The sequence below is a fragment of the Ictidomys tridecemlineatus genome, chromosome 2 (assembly GCF_052094955.1).
Source record: "Ictidomys tridecemlineatus isolate mIctTri1 chromosome 2, mIctTri1.hap1, whole genome shotgun sequence".
In the NCBI taxonomy this organism is placed as follows: domain Eukaryota; kingdom Metazoa; phylum Chordata; class Mammalia; order Rodentia; family Sciuridae; genus Ictidomys; species Ictidomys tridecemlineatus.
The window spans coordinates 3,704,789-3,725,630 of NC_135478.1; the positions used below are offsets into that span (position 1 = coordinate 3,704,789).

Sequence of the window (20,842 nt, forward strand, 5' to 3'; positions counted from 1 at the left end):
AAGAAGGGAGGCTCTGGGGTAGGGTGCTCGTGCCCCACCCTCACCGGGCAGTACCTGCTGCAGCACATTGCGCTCCCGCAGCGCCATCAGCCTCCGGTGCAGCTCCACCAGCTCGTCTGTGTAGGCCTGGGAGGGCGGGAGCCTCAGCACAGCCCCCCACCTGCCCGCCCCACCTGCAGCCCCTCCAGCACAGTGCCTGCCCCCTGGGGGGAAAGCACCTCCTTGGGACCTGGGGAAAGGCCACCCCCTCCCGAGGGCAGTCCAGCTTTGGGGGCTCAAAGCCTCTAGGCTGTGCCGCCCACCCGGCCACCCCGCCCGGCCACCTTGTCGTAGGTGCCTTTCTTGAGGATCTTCTCAGGCTTGCTGCAGGGCTCGGGGCTCCTCCGGCCTGATGCCTGCGGGGAACCCAAGGTCTCTGCTGAGCTCATTCCTTCTTCTCACCAACGCCTCCAAACCCTCCCAGGAGGGCCACAGGGACCTCATGTGGGGCCTGGGGGTGAGGAGCTCACCTTGCTGTTGGGTGGGGGGGGCTTCTGCGGGGGTGGGGGCTCACGACCAGGCAAGCAGGAGTCGGCACTATTGTCACTCTCACTGTCACTGAAACTCAACCTGAATGACAGACAAGGCAGCACGTCAGGTGTAACGGCCACTGGCCTTAAGACAGTGCCCTGCACTCAGGCTGCGGTGTTGGCACCAGCCTGTGCTGGGCTCCAGGAGGCTGAATGGAGGAAGGGTGTGCCCATGTGAGGTCACCACTGCCAGACAGGGTGTGTCAGGAGTCTGCCCTTCAGCCCGGCTCTGCTCCTTTCCAGAAGGTGCCGCCTGCCAGAGGATCTACCCCATGCAGGGCCCCGATGCCCAGCGGGGCCACCAACATGGGGGTTTCTGGTGGTGATGAGATGCCCTGAGGGGAACTTCCACCTCTGCCTCAGTTTCCTCATCTGTAAAAGAGGCTGCGTGATCACATGGGAAGTAACGAGCACTCTACAGTGATGGCCACAGGCAGGCAAGAGGTGGCCTCCTGGGAGCCCCGTGGCCCTCACCCTCTCAGTGTGGGTAAAACACCCCAGCCCAGACCTACAAGCTTTTCCCACCTCTTGCAGTACAGCAAGAGGGGTACACAGAGGGACCCCCAAATAGCCGTGTGGGTGCCACCCATCCCACTGCCTGGATCCCTGTTCTACCAGGGACCCTGTCAGGGCTGTGCAGGGAGCCCCCGACAGACATGCTCAACACACTTCCTCTCCTGCCTCACATAGGCCCTGCCACTGGGCAATGTGCCTGAGGCTGTGCGGGCTGGAGCCAAGCAGGGTGCACTCCACCCCTCTGTGCGGTGATCTGCTCCTCCTGCTGTCCAGGAGCGGTCAGCTAGGCTCTGTTGGGAGCCTCTGCTCTGAGGCTGAGAGCTGGAGCCAGATCTCTCTCGTTGCCAGGGCAACATGACAGCTTCTGCTTACTCCTTACTTCTGCTTCTTTTCATGTCCAACAGGTGGTGCTGGACGCCATCACAGACCCAGGGTCTCTCCAAGAAACACACTAGGACAGGTGGGGCCTTGCCAGCACCTGCTGCAGCTTCCCAGCCTGCGTGGGCCTTCTCTGACAAGCAAGCTGTCACCAGGGCCTTTCACAAATGCCCCTGGGAAGTGGACTCAAGTCAGAAGGGCTGCTTCTCACTGGGTCCCCACACTGTTGTAGGCCCCTCCAACAGGACTGTGTCTGTCTGTCTGAGCGCATGGCTCTGTGCCTGTGCAGAATCCACATTTGGCATCACCACATGAGGCAGAAGCCTGCTGCTTCTCCTGTCCTGGGAAAGTCACAGTTCTCCCTGCACCCAGGAACTGAGTCCCCTTTGGTGCCCAGGCCTGAATCTTTCTTGCCAGGCTCCCATTTCTACTGGGCTCCTCTGTGCACATGGGGTGGCAGGGAGCCTTGGCACGTGGTGGACCTGTGTGAGCACCCTCTTGGCCCCAGCACTCCAAAAGAGGGTTTTAGTCAACATCACAGCGGGCTGCACGTGTCCATTAAGCCTTCTGTGGTTCATGAAGCCCACTGGTGTAGATTGGCATCCACCTCTGATTTAAAGAGGGCCCAGTGGCCTCAGCTGATCCCAGCCCCTGCCGTCCAGCTGGCGCTCACTGCCCTGACAGGGCTCAGAGCCTCCTCTGATACCTAGGTCCTAAAGCCAAGGCCAGGATTTGCTCTAGGGCACTCCTGATCTGGAGGCTAGGAACACAGAGCTCCCCCACCCCAAGTGGACCTCTCCAAGCATCAGGGGCATCCAAAGGACATACTCATCCCTCACTGGGAGAAGGCCAGACACTGCTCTCCATGCAGGGCGTCTCAGGTGGCCCTCACCCCACCACACATGTGGGAGGGCTGAGGGGTCCTTGCAGAGGACCAGTGTGCTCCCCCCCACATGCCTCCTATAGCACTGGTACTTGGACAGCTGAAATGGAATCCTCCTTGCCAGGCAGCACACTTCAGCAACAGGGAAAGGCCTCCTAGGAAGGAGAGCAGGCCCAGGAGGCCCACAGCTCTGGTGATTAGGAGAGGTCAGTTGACCCTAGGGCGGAGGCAGGATGAAGCTGCCCGGGGCCCAATGTCCAGCTGGCTAGGGTGTCTCCCCATGCTGCAACTTGACCCTGGCTTGGTTCTCCTGAGAGACCCTCTGCTCCTAGCCCCCCTCTGGCCTGCCAGTTTTTGCCAATGCCAGGAATGGATACCTGGGGCCACTGGCTGGAGAGAAGCAAATAGTCACCCTGATCACCACCAGTGCCCACTCCTGCTGGGCCCAGTCACCTGGAATCGCGGCCTGGGTTTGCCTTGACGGTCGCCTCTTCGCCTGATGAAGAGTCATCCTCGTCAGACTCCTCAGACTGCAGGTCTTCCACCATCGAGCGTAGGGGTCCTGGGGAAGAACAAGGCAGGGAGGTCTCTACTGAGACCTCTTGACAATGACCCCCCTCCAAATGCACAGTCTCCTCTGGAGGTCCCTCCTGCTAGGAGGGCCTAAAGGCCAATCCCTAAACACTGTTCCCCGCCCTTCAGTGTCCCATTCCTAAAGGACCCTCTGCCTCTTCCCAATCTCTCCCTACCTTCCTGGCCCTCCTCGCAGGTCTCGGGTCCCTGGCTTGCAGCAGGGCCACAGGGCCCCTCCATCACGAAGCCACTGGATCAGATATTAGAGGCTCCCAAGAGCTCAGGACAAGCCAGCCTCACTGAGGAAAGCACAGGAGCTAGAGCGTGGGCTCGAATGCTGTGCCAGGAACCAGAGACCCCTGTCCAGCCTGCGGCCCTTTTCAGGCCTACCCAGCCTCTCAGCAACCCTGTCTGTTGCTCCCAGCCCACCGTCCTCCCCTTTCTCCAGAGGCGCCTGGTTCCAGTCCCCTACAGACGGCATCTTGGTTTATATTCCTGTTGCCAAGGCAACAGAGGGACACAAAGCCCTCAATTACCTTGGTCACATGATGCCGCTTCAGTAGGTTCCCCTCCCTAACCAGCCGATAAGCGTGGGCTTCAAGGACCCCATCCCCCAACCCGTGCCTGAATTCCAGGTCAGACCCTACACTCCCCCGACTCCACCCCCACCAAGGGATTCCAGCTAGAGGGGAGGAGAGTTTCATTCCCATCCCTAGAAGACCTGCTTCTGGTTTGAAGGTGGCTGCTGAGGTCTATGCTGGGCCCCAGCTGCTCTCATACCAGCGTCCTGAAGGTTGCCCAGTTCCCTCCCACCCTGGGGTAGGCTGTAGTGGTCAACTGGGCCTTATTCCCTCTCCCTAAAACCCCACATGGAGGCCTGTAGGGAGAGAGCAGACATGCAGAGATGGTGGCCTAGGCCTAAGTGCCAGCCAAATGCCTGAGTGACAGCACAGCATTCTGAGAATTCCCAGTCTGCAGAAAGCATGAACCTCCGAGGGGGGCGGGAACAGGATGGGCAAAAAACACAAAGCTGCCCACAAGGTACTTTTGCTTGGGAGGTCCCGGAGAGGAGGGTCCCCGGAACCTCCATACCAGCGTCCTGAAGGTTGCCCAGTTCTGTTTTGCTTTTACATACAAACTCCCCCCCCACCACCAAAACTCAACAGACACGGGTCCCCGGGACATTCCATACTAAGGAGCCGTGTCAGCCCAAGTCAGGCTGCACAGCCTCAGGCCCTGGCTTCCTGCACCCCCAGCCAGCCCCCCAGTCTGACTGTGGCAGCAGCAGCTCCCACTATGTCCTGCCTCCCGCCTCTGCGGCCAACCCTCAGGCATGCAACAAAACTCAGTCTCGTGAGGGAGTGTCTCGCAGATCATCTTCTCTGATGACGAACCACATACCCAGCCGCCTACGAGTGGGGGCTGAAGTTTCTCTGCCTGCCCACCTCGGCCTCTGAGCCTCATCACACACCTTGGCTGTGGTTCTGGGAGGGCTCAAAATCTGAGTCTGAGCTGGAGTCTGAGCTGGAGCTGGAGTTGGACGGGCTGGACTGGGCGGACTTCACCCCCATGGTGGGGGCGGGCAGGAAAGAAAGAGGAAGAAAACAGTCATCTTGCAGGCCAGAGGGAAGAACAGGCACACATGCCCTCTGGCAGTGCAGATGCCAACAACCCCCCTCCCATGGTGTCCCCTAGGCACCCTGACCCTGCACAGGACCCACCAGCTGTGGTGCCACAACACAGCTGTGTGGAGGGGCCTCCTTTCCACATGGAGGCTTCAGCAGCAGCAGCAGCAGCTGCAGCCCCCCAGGCAGCTTGTCCATTGGCCCAGGAGAATAGGAGCAGGTTCTGGTTGATGCACAGTGGGGACAGGGAAGGTGACAAGGAGGCCTGGCTTCTCATTCAGACCCACAGCTATACCCAACCCAGGGTTCCTGGGGCAGCACAAAGCTCCACCTCCCACCCAAGTGTTACCACCACCCTCCAGTCACCCAGAAGCTGATGAGCAGCGTGTGCGCATGTGTGTGTGCACGCATAAGTGTGACAGACACAGTGGAAGCTGGCTCATGCTTCCTCCTCTTCCTGAAGCTGTGCACCCTGACTCAGCCACCAGGGGGCAGTCAAGCCAAAGCAAATGTGACAAGGCGCAGCAGGTCAGGAGCCCAGCAAGAAGTCATAGGTGGCCAGGAGTCAACCACACAGACACCTGCATGGGAAAGGGGCCGATCCTGGGTCTGGTCCTTGCTCTGGGTGTGGGTTTCTGCAGATGGCTACCAAAGGTGTGTGTGGCAAAACCTGGGCAGGAGACCAGGCCTGAGGCTTGGGAAGCTGCCCAGACCTTGAGGAGGCTACCTCAGACCCACCACACTGTTGCTTGAACTGGGCGCCAGCCCTGCCCCTTGGTGGACCAGATAAAGGAATTAAGTACATGGAGCCCTCCCCTTGTGGAAAGGGGAGAGGAGGGCTGGAGGGGGAGAGGGGAGGGAACAGAGGCAGCCAGCTAGTCTGGATTCTGGCAGAGGGACTAGAGCCATCAGCCCTGAGAGAAGATGCAGGAAGAGGAGTCCCTGACTCATAGGAACCAGGACCTCTAGTGCCCAGGATCCCATGGGGTTCCAGGCCAGAGGGGAAGAAAGGGCACACATGCCCTCTGGCAGTGCAGATGCCAACAATCCCCCTCCCCTGGCGTCTTCTGTCCCCACGGTGTGTGGGACCAGGGTAGCCTTATCCTATGAAAGTGGCACCAGGAAGGCACTAGGTTTTTGTTGGCTTGGTGATCCAGAGTGCAATCAGGCTGCCTGGGGAGGGCACACCTCTTGCATTCTGTGTGCTCCAGGGTTTGCTGCAGCCTCTTCTGACCCAACCCAGCCTCTCCAAGCCTGCCACGCCAGTGTCCCTATAGGCCCACCTTCCCCAAACTGACAAAGGGTGTTCTCTGGGACCCAGGGAATGGTGTAGCCCCAGGAACCCAGCAGAATAGTTTCCTATTGGCCACTGTTCATTGTAGGAACACTTGGGGGAAGTCCAACAGACCAGTTGGGTTCCCCCACAAAACCTGGGTCCAGGAACACCCCTCCCAACCCTGGATGGGCCTAGAGCCACATGGATCCTCTCACATGTACACACTCGTGTCTGTGGGGGCAGAGTAAGTGATGGATAAACAGATGGCCACTGCCTTGGGTCCCTGTTCTAACCTCTGCTTTCTCACCAGCTGGCTTTTTTACTTGGGCCAAGGCAGCCCCCAGTCTTGAGTCTCAGTTTCCCCATCTGCAAAGGAGCTGCCCCGCCAACCTCTGCTGAGCACATGCAGGTAGGAGCCAATCGTTCTCTGGCCTTTGGGGCAGAGGGAGAGTGTGTGAGCAGGGCTGGGAGCAGGCAGGGCAGCAGGCAGGCGCTGGCCCAGCCCCCTTGCACCCATGCCTATCTATGGAGTGGTGTTGGGGGCCAGAAGTGGCGTCCAGCCCACAGGCTGCTCCAGTCAGCGGGGCCTGAAGAGGCGAGGGCCACAGAGCCCCTGCTCTGGCACTGTGTCCAGCAAAGTCAAGCCAGTGGAGCTCACAGCCATGCTTGCCATCTTTCTCCCACACGAATCCAAGGACAGGAAGAAAAGGAAGTGGAGACGATTTAAAAAGCCTAGAGTTGGTGTGGCTGACAACACTCTGGTAAGCCCAAAGTAGCTGGGCCATGTCAAGTGTCCAGGAGGGGCATGGCCTATCCTCTTCCCTTCAGAGCACAACTGGCCCCGAGTGGATTAGGACTGACTGAACCATTCAGTCCTGCCCCAAGAGCCAAGGAGACCTCCAAGCAACCGCTAGAGGAACTGGGGAGCTGGGCCTAGGAACGTGCCCAGTGGGCTCTATTCAAGCCGAGTACCAGGACAGCGGGGCGAGGGGTGTCGAGGTGTGGTGACTCCAAGTTTCTAGCAGTGAGGCCACATGCAGCCTCCAGGCAGAAAAGGCCTGAGATAGTCAAGAAGAGGCTGTGTAACTGCCATTGGGAGGCCTTTCTTTGCATCTTCTGCCACAGAAGTCTGTGCTCTGCCCAAGTCCTAGGGCTGGGAAACATCAGAAATCACTGGGCACACTGCTGGTGGCCTAGGGGTCAGTCTGCAGGGACCTTGGATGGCTGAGGCACCACTCAGAAGTCACTTGTTACGTGGGCTGCTCACCAGTCAGAAACCTCAAGTCTCCTGGGGCATCTCTGGCCTTGGGACCATAGTACTCTCAGGCCACAGGCTCAACATCCAGTTCCCCACAAACGTCTGGTGGTTGCTGACGTCAGCATAGAAACCCAAGGTGAGGCCATTGACCAGGCAAGCCCTATGGAGCTCCAGCCCCCATATCTTGACATAAGCTGGGCTTTGGCTGCTTTCACCTGGAAAGGCCTGGTTGTGGGGCTGGATCTCACCCAGCACCAGCTCCCTGACCATTTCCCTGGCATGGGCAGGAAGAGACTGAGACCTGCCCAGAGCTCTGGCTGCTACACAGGGCAGGGAGGAAGACAGAGAGGGCACCTGCAGGGCAGGGAGGGTAGGAAGGGTAGCCCCTGAGTGGTCCAGGGCCTCTGTGATGCCTGGGATCCCCCCATCCCAGGAACACTGGTGGGTCACCAGCTGTTGAGAAGCTGGGTGCTCAGTCTTGCCAGCTTGGTGGGTGCCCAAGAAGCAGGGGTGTGTGCCATGACCCACAGGATGGACAGCCATGCCCAGCAGGTGCTGTTACCTCCAGTGAGGTACTCTTGGAAGCCACACACTCACAAACCCAGCACTGCTAACATAAAGCCCCTCTGACCTCTTCTCCAGGAACTACCTCCCAAGTGCAGCTCCATGCAGCATCCCTGAAGGTAAAGCTCCCGCCTTGGCGTGAGTACCATTTGGAAACCAAAAAAGCCACTGGGGCCATGACCTGGGCACTTTTTCATTCAGGTTTGTCACAAGGGGCCTCTGAAGACAAAGCCAATAGTGGAGGCTGATTCAAGATCCAGCCATGAGGCTGAGGGCTGGGCTCTAAGTCCTATGGCACAGTGTCCCTGCTAATGGTCCTCAGAGGGTCTCCTGGACACGCTGCTGCCAGACAAGCCCAGCACTTCATAGGGACAGATTGCTTGCTGAGAGCGAGCCAACTACGAGTAGCAGTGTCCCTGCTATGTATTGGTCAGCACAAATGGGTGGGAAGGGACCAAAACTGGGTACAGTTCAGTCACCATCACTGAACTTCCAGTCAGGGACAGCAAGACTAAAATTCCTGGGGATGCCAAGTTAGCAGAGGGAGTGCATTCCTCACTGGGCTGGCCATGCAATGGCCGGGAAGGAAGGGACGGTGAGACATGATTTTCTGCCTAGCTCCAAGCTGACCACCGGGGCCCTGGCCTGTGCAGGGGGCTACAGGAGGAGACAGAGCTAAACCAAGGCATCAGACCATATGCTTTACCAGAGCTGCCCACAACCCCATCCGGGATCCACTAACTATCATCTTTATAGAGGCAGCTCTCCTAAGCAGGCCCAACTGCAGGACGCAAGGGAAGACTGAGGCCCAAGCTGCGGAGGCTGGACCAGTGACACAGAGAAGGAAGAACTAATAGCCCACCAAGCCCTGGACGTTGGCTCCAGCCTGTTCCTCTGCCAGCATTCCAGCCACAGGTAGCCAGTGAGTGGCCCAGCGCCCCACCACCTGCCTCATGGGTGCCCTTCACTGGCTGCCCCCAGCAGTGCAGATGCACAGACAAAATGAGGGGTGGAGAAGAGAGCTCTCACCTCTGACTTGAAAGAAGCCTCATCCTCCGAGTTGGACTCCTCCACCTCCAGGGCCTTCTTGGTCTCCCTGGACTCGCTCTCGGCCTTCATCTTCTCTCCTTTGGTACTGCTCTTATCCTTGGGCGGCTTCTTATCCGGGAAAGAGGAAGACGAGGTGCGGGGCGAGGTGCTGGGGGCACTCCGGGACCCCTTTGAGCTGCTCTTCTTCTGCTTTTTGGCACTGGGCTTTGGCGAGTCTGCGGCAGCCGGCCGCTTGCTGGAAGCCTTGGGCAGGACCGGGGGCTGGGGTGCCCCCTTGGGGGACATGCTCTCCAGCTTGGTCTCCTTCAGGGCCATCTTGGGCTCCTTGAATGCAGCCTTGGGAGGCGGGGCCTTCTCCTCCTTGGGCAGCCGGCCCTCACCCAGCTTGCGAGCAGCCTCCTTGGCGCCCTTGGCCTGCTCGCGCTCCAGCTCCTTGGAAGAGCTCTTGCTCTCCGAGTCCTTGCGGGGTCGTTCTCTGTGCTCCTTGGTCACCTTATGTGTCTTGGGGGCCTTGCTGCTTTCTTTGTTGGCGTCCTGCAATGCCAAGAGCAGGGAGGGCACAGGGCAGAGACAGACATGGTCAGCCGGCATCTCGGGGCCACCCGGCTCCGCCACCCCCAACCCCTACAAAGTATGATCCACCTGATTGAGACTCAGCTAGAGAAAATCTTCCATAAAGCGAAAAAGTAAGGCAGCAGGTGAGTTTTTTAAATGGAGCTGTCCCTTTAAACTACTGGGAAGTGTCAGCAGGTCCCGGGCGACTGCAGGCTAAGATCCCTTGGAACTGAGCTGACTTCCCTGAGGGATTCAAGAAGAAGAGCACAGTGAGTCAGATGCAAGCAGGGCCACCTTGGCCGCCCCGCCAATGCCTGTAAGCTGCCCCTGGCCCAGGAGGTCCGAGGCTCGCCTGGCACCAGAGGCTCCAGTGGCCTAGGGAGCAGGCCCTGCCCATCTTCTCTGGCCCACAGGGCACATCCTGAATGTTCCCTGTTGGTGGCTCTCGGCCTTCCTCCCGGGGCCCTATGAGACCCTCTCCTGCAGGTCTCCCGATCCCCAACTCTCCAGCCTTGCTCCCGCCAGTCCTCAATGCATGCCTGGGGCAGAGTCATTTATCTGATTTAGGCTAAACACTTATTGAGCACCTGCTGGGTTCCTGGGTACTGCACAGAACAAACAGCATCCAGGTCTCTCAGAAATGAACTGCCTGAGCTGTTCTCCTGAAACAGGGAGGACGTTTCCAGGTCTCTGCCTTGCTTCAATTCAAGCATTTAGGCAGGGGACTTGGATTTGGACAGACACTCTAGGGACAGAGGTGGAACACAGGCAAAGCTGCCCTGCCCAAGCCCCCAGGGAGCCTGGGCAGGATGTTACCTCTGTTACATCACAGGGCAAGGGCACAGGCCTGGTAAACAGGGAGCACTCTCAGTCAAGGGGGACACTATGGCCAGTGCCTGTGACTGACAGCATGGCTGATCACTAGGCCGAGCTCTTCGTATATCTGTATTTTCCCCATGTTCCTTCCCCAACACAGCCAGTGGAGAAGGCAGAAGCCCCATCTTCCCTATCAACCCTCCATAATCACCCCATATGTCCCAGGATCTTGGATGGGTGCCTTTGTTGTGGGCTGATGCAGGCTCCAGCCCTCAGGTGGAAAGGTGCACGGTGGGCCCCAGAGTTCTCCAGATGAACACTTCTCATAGGTGAAGAGACCAACAGCAGCCAGACCTGAGGGCGGCCCACAGCACCCTTGGAGGCTCCCATGAGTCAGCCAAGAGCATCATGGAGGAGGGAGGTGGGCACACAGAGTAGACAGCTGGCCAGGTAAACACTCTGCCACCTGCTCTCAGAGCCACCTGTGCATCCAGGGACAGAGCTGCCTCCACATCTCTGATCTGTGCAGCGTGCTGTGTCTTCTTGCAAGTCCACAACCCAAACGATGTCAAAGGGTTAGAGACACATTTCCTGGAGAAGGGCAGGTCATGTGACTGGGTCCAGCTCTGACATCCCACGGTAGTGGGAAGGGATGCACATACCACAAGCTGCCAGAGCCAGCTGGGACCATGGGCACTCCCAAGGGGCATACCCCTTGGGGCTGGCACATGGAAGGGGACTCCAATACCGACAAGCTGCTAGGGAGGCAAAAAATAAAGGAAGGCACATAAAATCCCCGCCTCTTCTCAAAAAGAGTACATATGCCAGGTCATAGGAGCTGGGCCGGTGTGACAGAAGGAGAGCAAACCTCAGGAGCATGTTGATGGCATCTAAAGTGGCTCCCAGTGTGTGCCACCAGGGGCTTCTGAGAGGGAAAAGCCTACACAGGTACCTGTGACCTTGGGTTCTCTGAATTCATGTTGGATTTTGGAAACATGTGAAGGTAGAGATGAAGATCATGTAGCCTCCTTCCCAAAGATGCCCATGACCTCAAAATGATTAAAACTGACTTTTAGTGAAAGATCAACCAGGCAATTGCCTGACGCCCAATAAGGCACCATGGGAGCCCCTTTGTCTTCAGGTGAGCAGGTCTGGTGTCCAGGGCTCCTCCTAGTGTGAGCCCAGAAGGCGGTCCAAAGGGCTCTTCAGAGGCTCACTCCTGCCCACCTTGCCACCTGGGGGAGAGGAGGCAGTGGGACTACCAGAGACTGATTCAGCCCTAGGAGCAACAACGGGATCGCCAGCAGTATCCTGGCATGGGGGATTCTGATGGGTGAGGCCTAGGGCCCTTCAGCCTCAAGCACGCGGCCGGCCACCTGTCTCCCTAGGCCCAGGTAGCAGAGAACCAATGTGGGGGCAAACAGATGCCCAAATGAAGGGAGAGGCTTCTCATAGGCCTGTGCCTGTAAGGATGGCACACAGATGATGGTTCAGAAGCTGGGACCATGCTGGTAAAGCCGGGGCTTCTTGGAGAGCTGTCAATGGAGAAGAGCCCTGGTGGACCCTGTGCTGCACTGGAACACCACACAGAGGCTCTGAGAGGCAGAGGACAGAGCTAGAGTGCCTGCCTATTGCTCTGAGCCCAGCAGACATGCCCTTGGGCTGCAGGATCCCAGGGGTCCAGCAAGAGATGTGGCCCTGCCCTCTATCTGCAGCCATGCCAGCTACCAGTGTCCCTGCCACCTGGGAAGGCATTTCTTCATAGGGCTTTAGGTGGCCTTTGTAGCATCCACGCATAAGAAATAGCAACTTCTTCCCTTCCTAGTTGTCATGGACTTCCAAAGAATTGTGGGGTGTATGGAAGAGAAGCTGCTGAGATCCCTAGTAGGGAATGGTCTGTCTGGGCCAGAGGGTGGAGAGGAGATTCCCCAGGGCCACATTCCACACTCAAGATGCTGACGAATCTGAGGATTTCCGAGACCTACTGGCCTTGTGGAAAGAGCCAGAGTGACCCTGTCTGGGTGGTGTCTGCCCCAGCAGTGCTCATAGGTAAGACGAGAAGACTTCCTAAGAGCTCTACTCGTCCCACAGTGGTGCCCCAGGCTCACAACACCCCACATTAAGTGAAGCAAGAAGAATGCCAAGAAGATAAGTGCACAGTGGAGTGGGTCAGATACATGCCAACCAGCAGCTGCCCTGAGAGCCACACGGAGCTTGGAAATCCCAAGAAGGCTGAGTGGAGCAGGTGGTCGCAGAGGAACACAATGCAGGCTCAAGGGTTTATATGCATTTATAAGCACATCACAATACCATCCAAAGCATTTTATAGCTTGTTCTTCAGGCAGCCTGAGTGCCACCTGCCCACCTGGGCCAAGATAAGATGATAGACATTTCTTCTTCAGAGGATTTCAGCTCAATCACCTACATCATGCCCCCACTGGCCACCCCCACGCAAGCTTTTCTCTGTGGCAAGCCGCTGCTGAGAAGCGAAGCCGGGAACAGCCGAGGGTGGGAACCTCACTCAGGAGACCGGAGAAGGTAGGCAGCCACAGCCTGCAACGGAAACTCTCTGTCCAACAATGGCCTTTGAACCGAGCAGTCATAAGGCCCAGCGCTGGCTCAACAGGGAAAGGAGGGTGCTAGGTAGGGCCTACAGCCTCAAGAGGAACAGGTGAAGGGCCCTTGATGACCTGCCCTATTCCTTATGATCCTAGGGAAGCGGCAGTGAGCAGCAAGGTGGAGCAGAGAGCTCAAGGTGCAAGATGCCAGGGAGAGGCCAGGTGCACAAGGCCCAGCACAGCAGAGGGGGTGCCTGGCTGGGACCTGCCATGGCTGGGCCCAGTGCTCTCACGTGACTGGGCCTTCCACCTCACTAACCTTGGAGCCGTGGGATGGTTTGGTCTTCTTGGGGTCAGAGAAGGCAGAGAGTGGAATTGTGGGTAACATGGGGTAGTCAGGGCTGGGCCTGGACACCGTTTCTGCTCCTTCGGGCATTACCATCACCTAGTGACAAAGAAGAGACAGATGTTATCAATGAGCAAGGGGTGGTGGCAGCTGAAGGCCAAGGAGCTTGGTTTGTGGGGAGGGAAGAGGTGGAGCTAGAGCCACTTTCCCAAAAGAATTGTGGAAGGGCCGGGTGCCAAGGGGCGGGCGGGTGAAGCAGGCTCAGTGTGCAGAGCGAAGAGAAGCCTAGGATCCCAGGATGGCTGGGCCCAGCAGGGGTCACTCGGCCCCAAGCACGACGAACAGGAAGGCCAAGCCAAGAAGACTTGCAGAGTGTGCCAAGAAACCCTGAAGGCGGCTGTGGCCAAAGCCGAGGCTAAGCACTGAGATTCAGAGCCCACAGGCACAGCCAGGAGAGGGAGAAGTCAGGTGGACACCAGGGCAAATGGCCCTACAGCAGTGAGTAGCTTCTGAGGAATCTGCCGGATGCGATGTCAGCAGGTCACACATGTCCTAAGGGGTGAGTCTTCCTCCTACCACCTGTAGCAACTGAAGCTGACTTAATCAGAGCCTGTGGCTGTAGGGGTCTACAAAGCTGCCCCATACACAGCTGGGAGGAGGGAAGTGCCATCCTGCCCTTGCTTAGAAGGCTACAGAAGAGGAAGGGCTGAGGTCTTTCCAGGAAAGTTGCTACCTGCCCAGCAGCAACTAGGACACCTGCTGCAGGGCCAGAGTGCTTGGGAAGGTCTCCAACATCAACACTACAGGTTTACACGGCGACGGGGCCAGCCACTCAGAGAAAGCCTTCTAGATGGCAGCAAGATGGAACAAAATAAAAGGCACTTTTTAAAAGGCCTTAATTCAGAAGCACCACTAACAAGCTTGAGCACCTGGGATTCCTTATGAGCCAACCCTTTCATCTGCAGACACCACGGGACACTGGGCTCAGAGAGGGCAGTAGAGCCTTGGGGCTGTGAGCTGTTCTCTCCTGTGAGCTGTTCATCAGAGCCCCCTGCCCACAACACTTAGGCATGCCGCCAAGGACACATCTGCCCCCAGCCGTACACTACCAGCCCAGTTCCCTGAAAGCATGCCACATAGGATCCTCTGTGCCTTGGCTGGCAGCTCCACACATGCACAGCTTCACAGAGGACAGAAGCCCGCCCCAATCACAGATGGCTCCTGGAGCTTTGGCTGGTGCACTCCCAGACCTTTTTCCTTCTACTCCTGTGGGAATTCACCTTCCCTCCCTTCAAGTTAACTAGATCAAACCCTCCAAGGAGAGCATTCTCTGCCCTCCATGTATCTCTTTGCTAACCAAGATCCTAAGAACAAAGGAGAGAGGCGCGTGGCTCAGCAGGCTCTGCTATTTCCTCCACAGGGTGCTGCTGCGAGTTCCTGGCTCCCTGACAGAAACACAGGCCCTTGGCCAATGGGCAGAAGACAGGAGACAGCTCTAGGGGTATGGGGCTGGCTCTGACTTGCTAGGCAGTGGGAAGCCCTGCTCCAGTTGCTCCCAAGGATAGCCTGAGTTCCAGATCACCAAGTGAGACCTGGTGAAGAGGGAGTACAGACGGCAGCTTGGCTCCTTCCTCCAGCTCTCCCAGCACCAGCAGCTGCACAGACAGGGCTGGGGCCATTGCTGTGGGGTGGCAAACACTGTCCCTGAGGACACTAAGGAGACTGGAAGGCCTAGCACAGGGGCACAGTTACCTGGTCCTGGAAATCACCTGGGAGGGCCACCGTCCCATAACCAGGCTGCTCCTAAGGCTAGAAAGCGCTGCTCAGCTGTCAGCCCAGGAAGACCAGGAAGTTCCAGACTGGCCAGCCAGCTCCCCTGGGCAGCCCTCTCCAAGAAACAGCACCTGGTGGAGACCACTATGTGGACCTTGGCCCAAGTGCCTTGGGCCACTTGCTGCATCCAGAATGGCCCTTGGCAGACTGAGCCAGACCTCCTCTCCCCTGCTGGCTCACCTGCTCCTCCCCGCCCTGTTTTATGTGTTGAGGTGATGCCCTCAGAGCCTCCACTCTTCAGAGCACAGGAAATGCCTCTTGTAGAGGCAAAGAGGCCTAGGGACGCTGACTACTTCCCAAAGAAATGTGACTATGGGCCTTCAGGGGACGCCCACAGATGCATCGTGGAAAATACACAGCCACAAAAAGGTGGTGGACAGCAGAGTGGGGAGGTCTCTGGGACCAGCCCTCCCCACACCTGGTCCCCCTCTGCATAAGCCCTCCTGTATCCTGCAGCCTCCCCAGGCTCTCCCAGCCCTTGCCAGCCAGAGCAGAAACACAAGCAAAGCTGTTACTAGGAACACAGCAGGACTCGGGACTTCCTCAGCCTTCCTTAGCATTACTTTTATTTAAGAAGAAAAAGTTCCTAAAGACCCAATTGTATAGAACAAGAAGGCAGGAGTTATGCCCAAGCCCAAAGACACACACACACACCAGCCCACAGCCACTTGGAAGTGAGCCTGCCCAACACCACATGCACACCTCACACTCTTCACCACACACACACACACACACACACACACACACACAAACACACACACACACAAACCATGGGTACCCCACACAAACACCCCCTAACACACACACACACATGACACATACACATCCTGTAAAAACACCACCAGAACACACCTAAGCAGGCACACACCCCAACCCCACCACCACACCACATATATTCTATACAAACATACCATCAACACACCAGACATACTTCCCCACACATGCACACACATGTGTGGCCCAACCATAGCGTGGAAACAGGGTGGCTGGCATCTCAGCATGCTCGGTGACCCTGGATCACCAAAAATGGCTTCGATGTCCCATGACCAAGCCTTAGCCTACACTGGCCTCCACAGATGGGGCAGCCAGCAGCCACGTGGCCTATCCTCCTCATCAGCCATCAGCACCCTATGCCCTGCCCATCTCCAAAGCCTGTAGAGGCACCTGGAGGACTGTGCTCAGGTCATCATGTGGAATTCCAAGGCAGGCAGTGCGCACTGACAGAGTGCCTCCCGAATGGCCTGGTGCCCAGCAACAGCCCTGCTCCATCAGCTAAAGGGTGGCACAGGCCTGGCCACGCGGACAGACCGGCCTTGCACCCAGCTTCACACCACATGCAGGAAGATGCCAATTACCCACAGCCACCCAGGAGACGCTAGGACAGCCCGTGTCTCAACTCTTCATCCACAGCTGCCAACGCCCAGCACTGGCTAGGGAGCCCCCGGGGCCGTATAGCTCGGCCAGGCAACAGCTGTGTGACGAGTACTCACACAGCCCAGCCCAGGAGCCAGCAGAGCACCCTGGGCAGGCACGGCAGCTACTGGGCCAGACAGGTGGCCCGCAGCAGGTCACACTCACCCCGCCAGCCATCAGGAGCTTGTACCGGAACTCGGTGGTGGGGTTGTTGAAGGTGAGCTTCTCGCAGCGCAGGTGGTTCACAGGTGGGTTGCCCTCCAGGTTCAGGAACAGGTCGTAGGTGAAGCACACCTTCCTTGGCTCCTCCTTGAACAAAGGAAACAAGGAAGTCCGTGTGAGGGGCGGGTGGCAGGCTGTGGCTGCAGGACAGGGACAGCTGCCAGCTGCCAGCCCTGCTTGTTCCTTCATCTAGTTCTGTTTGTCTTGCCCCCAGATCCTCCTCTGCTGCTTCTCCTCTTCCATCACTCAAATAAGCTAACTTACCACTCAGTGGACAGAGCAAAGGAGGCCTCAGGAAACAACAGTCATCAGTCACAGTGTTCCCTGGCACTTACAAGAAATGCTGCTGTTGCATGCAGCCTCACGAGAACACGCTCCCTTCAGCCTCTCTGTGTGGCTGGCAAATGGGGAAACTGAGATTCAAAAACACACAGCTTGCCAGGGGCAGTGCTGAGGCCTGACCCTAGCCAGGAAGGAGCTCAAGACAGGCTACAGCCCAGAGCAACTGGTGGGCACAAGTTAGTAAAGAGGAGTATGAGAACTGTCTGGTTTCCAGGAGGCTTTGTCCACACCACCCTGCACTGGCCACCCAAAAGGATGAGAACATGATTCTGGCATCACCCCCAACATGGAATAGTACCCAGGGTGAAGCAGGCTCAACAGACTTGTGAGTGAAGAGTTCACGAGAGGCCTCCATGAAGAAGGGACAGACCGAGGGATCTGACGCCAACAAAGAAAGATCAGGGGGTTCCTGGGAAGGAAGCTCTTTCAGTAGCCCTGGCGCAGCCTGGGGATCACTTTTCCCCAAACCATGACAGAACAAGTCATTTTCCTGCTCTTTTTCTCAAGTCCCACCCCACCTCATCCCAAATTACAAAACCCGAAGGTCCCACAAAACCTAGATCTGTCCCTGCTGCAAAGACATCTGACTGGTTAGAAAAATGGGTGACTGGGGAGTGTGGGAAAAGCTGTGAGGCCAGGTGGGGAATCCCTTTACCAGCCACCCCTCAGCACCCATGCAGGATCAGCTCCAGCACCAGCACGAAAACCAGAGTCCATGGAGATTCAAGCCCCTCATAAAAGATGGTCCAGTGACGGCATGGAACCTACGCACACCCTCCCCTATGCTTTACATCCTCTCTAGGTGACTTCTGCTACCCAAAGCATGCCATGTAAAATTATGTGAAATAGATGCTACACTATATTGTTTAGGAATAATAACAAGGAAAAAAGTCTGTACACGTTCACTACAGACCCAAGTTTTATTTTTTTCTGAGTATTCCCAGGTCTGTAGATGCAGAATCTGCAGGTGCAGAACCCAAGGATTCAGAACCTGCAGATATGGAAGGGTGAGCGATGGGTATGCCTGTACTGTGAACAAGGGTGCCAAGAAACACTTCAACAGGGACAAAACAGTCTCTTCAACAAATGGTGCTCAGATCATCACTGTGTATCCACAAGCAAAAGAATGAAACTGGATCCTTATCTCACACCATATATTAAAAAAAATAACTAAAAAATGGACCAGAGCCCTAAATCTAAGAGCTAAAGCTCTCAAAAGGAAAACAGGATACAAACAATGACGCTGCATAAGGCAATTTTTCTTACACATGACATCAAAAGCACAGGCAACAAACAATAAAAAAGAGAAATTAAAGTTCATCAAAATTAAAAATTTTGTGTTACAAAGGACACTATTCAAGAGGATTAAAAGAACCCACAGCCGGGCATGGTGGCACACACCTGTAATCCTAACAACTTGAGAGGCTGAAGCAGGGGGATCACAAGTTTGAGACAAGTCTCAGCAACTCAGTGAAACCCTAAGCAACTTATCGAGGCCCTATTTCAAAATAAGACGTGACTCAGTGATAAAGCACCCCTGAGCTAAATCCCCAGCATACACACAAAAAAAGGGAACCAAGAGAATGGAAGAACATATTTGTAAATCATTAATCTGATAAGGGCTCACTGTTCAGAATATGTAAAAAAAAAAAATGAATCTTACAACTCAAAAATAAGAAGACAACACAGTTTAAATATGGACAAAGAATGTGAACAGATATTTCTCCAAAGATACACAAATGGCCAATGAACCCATGAAAAGAAGTGCATCAGGAATCATTAGCAAAATGCAAATCAAAACACAATGAAATACTACTTCATACCCACTAGGACAGCTAAAACACACGACACCAGGAAAAACGAGTGCACTGCTGGTGGGAATGTGAAATGGTGCTGCCACTTTGGATAAACGGTCTGGCAGGTCCTCAAATGCCAAGTATGAAGTAATCAGGGACCCAGACCATCTAGGTATACAAGCAAGAGAAATGAAAACAGTGTAGTCACACAAACACGTGCACACCTATGTCCACAGCAGCAACACTAACCCTACACCAAAAAAGAAATGACCCAAATGGCCATCAAAAAAGATGAAAGGATGAACTGTGGTTCCTTCACTCCAGGAGGCATTTTTAGCCTTAAAAGAGAACCAAGCACCACATGCATGTGCCTTGAAAACCGTGTGCCTAGGAAAGAAGCCAGACACAGGAGAGCACATAGACTGACTCCGTTTACATGACGCGTTTAGCGTAAGCAAGTCTAGCAAGACAGAGGGCATCACGGTTGCCAGAGGCTCAGGGAGCAGGCACATAGGAAATGAATGCTAATGAGGACCAGATTTCCTTTCGGGGTGACAGAAATACTCTGGAATTTAAAAACTGCGATGATTACACACCGTGAATATATTAAACTCAGAGTGTAGACACTTTAAAGGAATTATTTTTTTATGGGGCATGAGCTTCTTCCCAGTCTATTAAAATACTGTACAACACAGAGAAAAATTTCTGGGCACAGGAGAATGTTGCGTTCAGGAAGTCCAAGGAGACTTTCCGGCTGCTCAGTTGAAGGCAAACTCATCCCAGCAGCTTCTGGGTCCTTCTTCCATTCAGCCTCTTCCTCTGGCAGCCCAAGCTCACGGGCTCAACCACTTTCTTATGTTGGTGAAAGAGAAGGGGACAGAGACAGGAGCTTTGGCTGCAACCTGGCTGAGTCTCCTAGGCCACTCAGTGGTTCACAGTTCATGTACACTCTAGCTCTGCAAGCCCTGGGACCAGCAATGCCTGAGTTAGGACTAACTGGCAATGTGCCCATTTCAACCAAGAGGGGAACTGCAGATGACACCATCCTAATGGATGGAAGATAAAAGGAGCTTCCAGGAGCAGTGGGTACAGTGAAGGGGCAGACAAGTGAATGGGCTTTCTCAAGATGATGCTGAGTGAGGCTGACTCTAGCCTGGTCTGGGAAGAATGGGTTTCAACCCAGCCCAGTCCACACCAGACTTGGAAATGTCCTTCCAAGGACATTTTGGGGTAAGGTAACAGATGGAAGTTGGCCTAGGGAGGCCCAAAACCAAAACAAAATCACAAGGTTTCTCACTATCTCCCCTCCCGCTGGAATGCAAAAGAGGAGGCAGAGGTGTGGCAGTCTCCACAGGGATGTTGCTGGAGAACCTCAAGCAGGTGAGCACTGGCACCTCCCAACCTCTGGCCCCACAAGAAAACCAGCTGCTGGTTAAGCCCAACATGCACTTGCCATGGGGAGCTGGCTGTGACCCTAGCTAAGAAACCAGAAAGTCACCAAGTCCTTCCTTCCTCTACAAAGGTGGGCAGTACTTTCCCGCCATATAGGAACCTCTCCTCTATTCCCTCCAGGCGTCCAGCGATGGCACTCCACAATAACCAAATGGATGGCACACTGGGAAGCGTATGAAGGGCATGAGGGCTCTTTGGAAGCTTGGACAAGCTTGGAGGAGGGCTGGCATTGGCAAGATCACCAAGAGCAAGACAAGAAGGGAGAAGCTCCTGGACAGACCAGCAAGGAGTATGCAGGGCCTAATGAAGAAAAGAGTGTCACAGGCCACAGAATCCTGATCAGGACCCCAAGAGTCCCATATGGTTGGGGCTGAAAGGGGAAGATGAAGGAGGCAGCAGCAGTATCCCCTGGAGGGAAGGACCTCGGCTCTCTGCAGAGAGGGAGCTTGTCCCCAGAGGAGGGAGGGCAGGAAGGACAGTCAGCATCATGTCTTGGAAGTCACACTCTCTGGCCTATGTGCCAAGGATAGGTTATAGGACATCAGTGCCAGGCCAGGGGCTGGCATAACTCCGACAGGCCAGAGTGTGTGTGGCAGCCAGCACTCATCCCACCTTTCCCAGAAAGAACAGCACCAGGTAGACAGAGAGAAGACCAGGTGGTGGAGGCAAGGGAGGCGAGCCATGCGGGTATGTTCCAGCAAAGGAAGGGACAGGGAGGGAAGTGGGAGGGCACGGGCCCCGATGCTGGGCCACTCCTGAGTGAGCAACCAGGGTCTGACTGCCCACTTGGCCAGTTTCACAGAGCGCCAGGTAGGCT

The 20,842-nt window shown here is 55.9% G+C and overlaps 1 protein-coding gene across 2 annotated transcripts in view; it reads right to left on the reverse strand.

The window, feature by feature from the left end:
• The window catches only part of Mllt1 (MLLT1 super elongation complex subunit), a 59,697-nt gene that overhangs the window by 2,624 nt on the left and 36,231 nt on the right, over nt 1-20,842 (reverse strand). The window contains exons 4-11 of one of the 2 annotated variants that reach the window (XM_078034464.1): nt 16,379-16,522; nt 12,941-13,066; nt 8,672-9,226; nt 4,391-4,478; nt 2,800-2,908; nt 510-609; nt 324-395; nt 55-126 (exon numbers count right to left, since the gene is read on the reverse strand). In XM_078034464.1, the coding sequence (XP_077890590.1) occupies nt 55-126; nt 324-395; nt 510-609; nt 2,800-2,908; nt 4,391-4,478; nt 8,672-9,226; nt 12,941-13,066; nt 16,379-16,522 (1,266 nt within the window). The remainder of the gene's footprint in view (nt 1-54; nt 127-323; nt 396-509; nt 610-2,799; nt 2,909-4,390; nt 4,479-8,671; nt 9,227-12,940; nt 13,067-16,378; nt 16,523-20,842) is intronic. The other variant, XM_078034465.1, reaches the window with a different exon arrangement.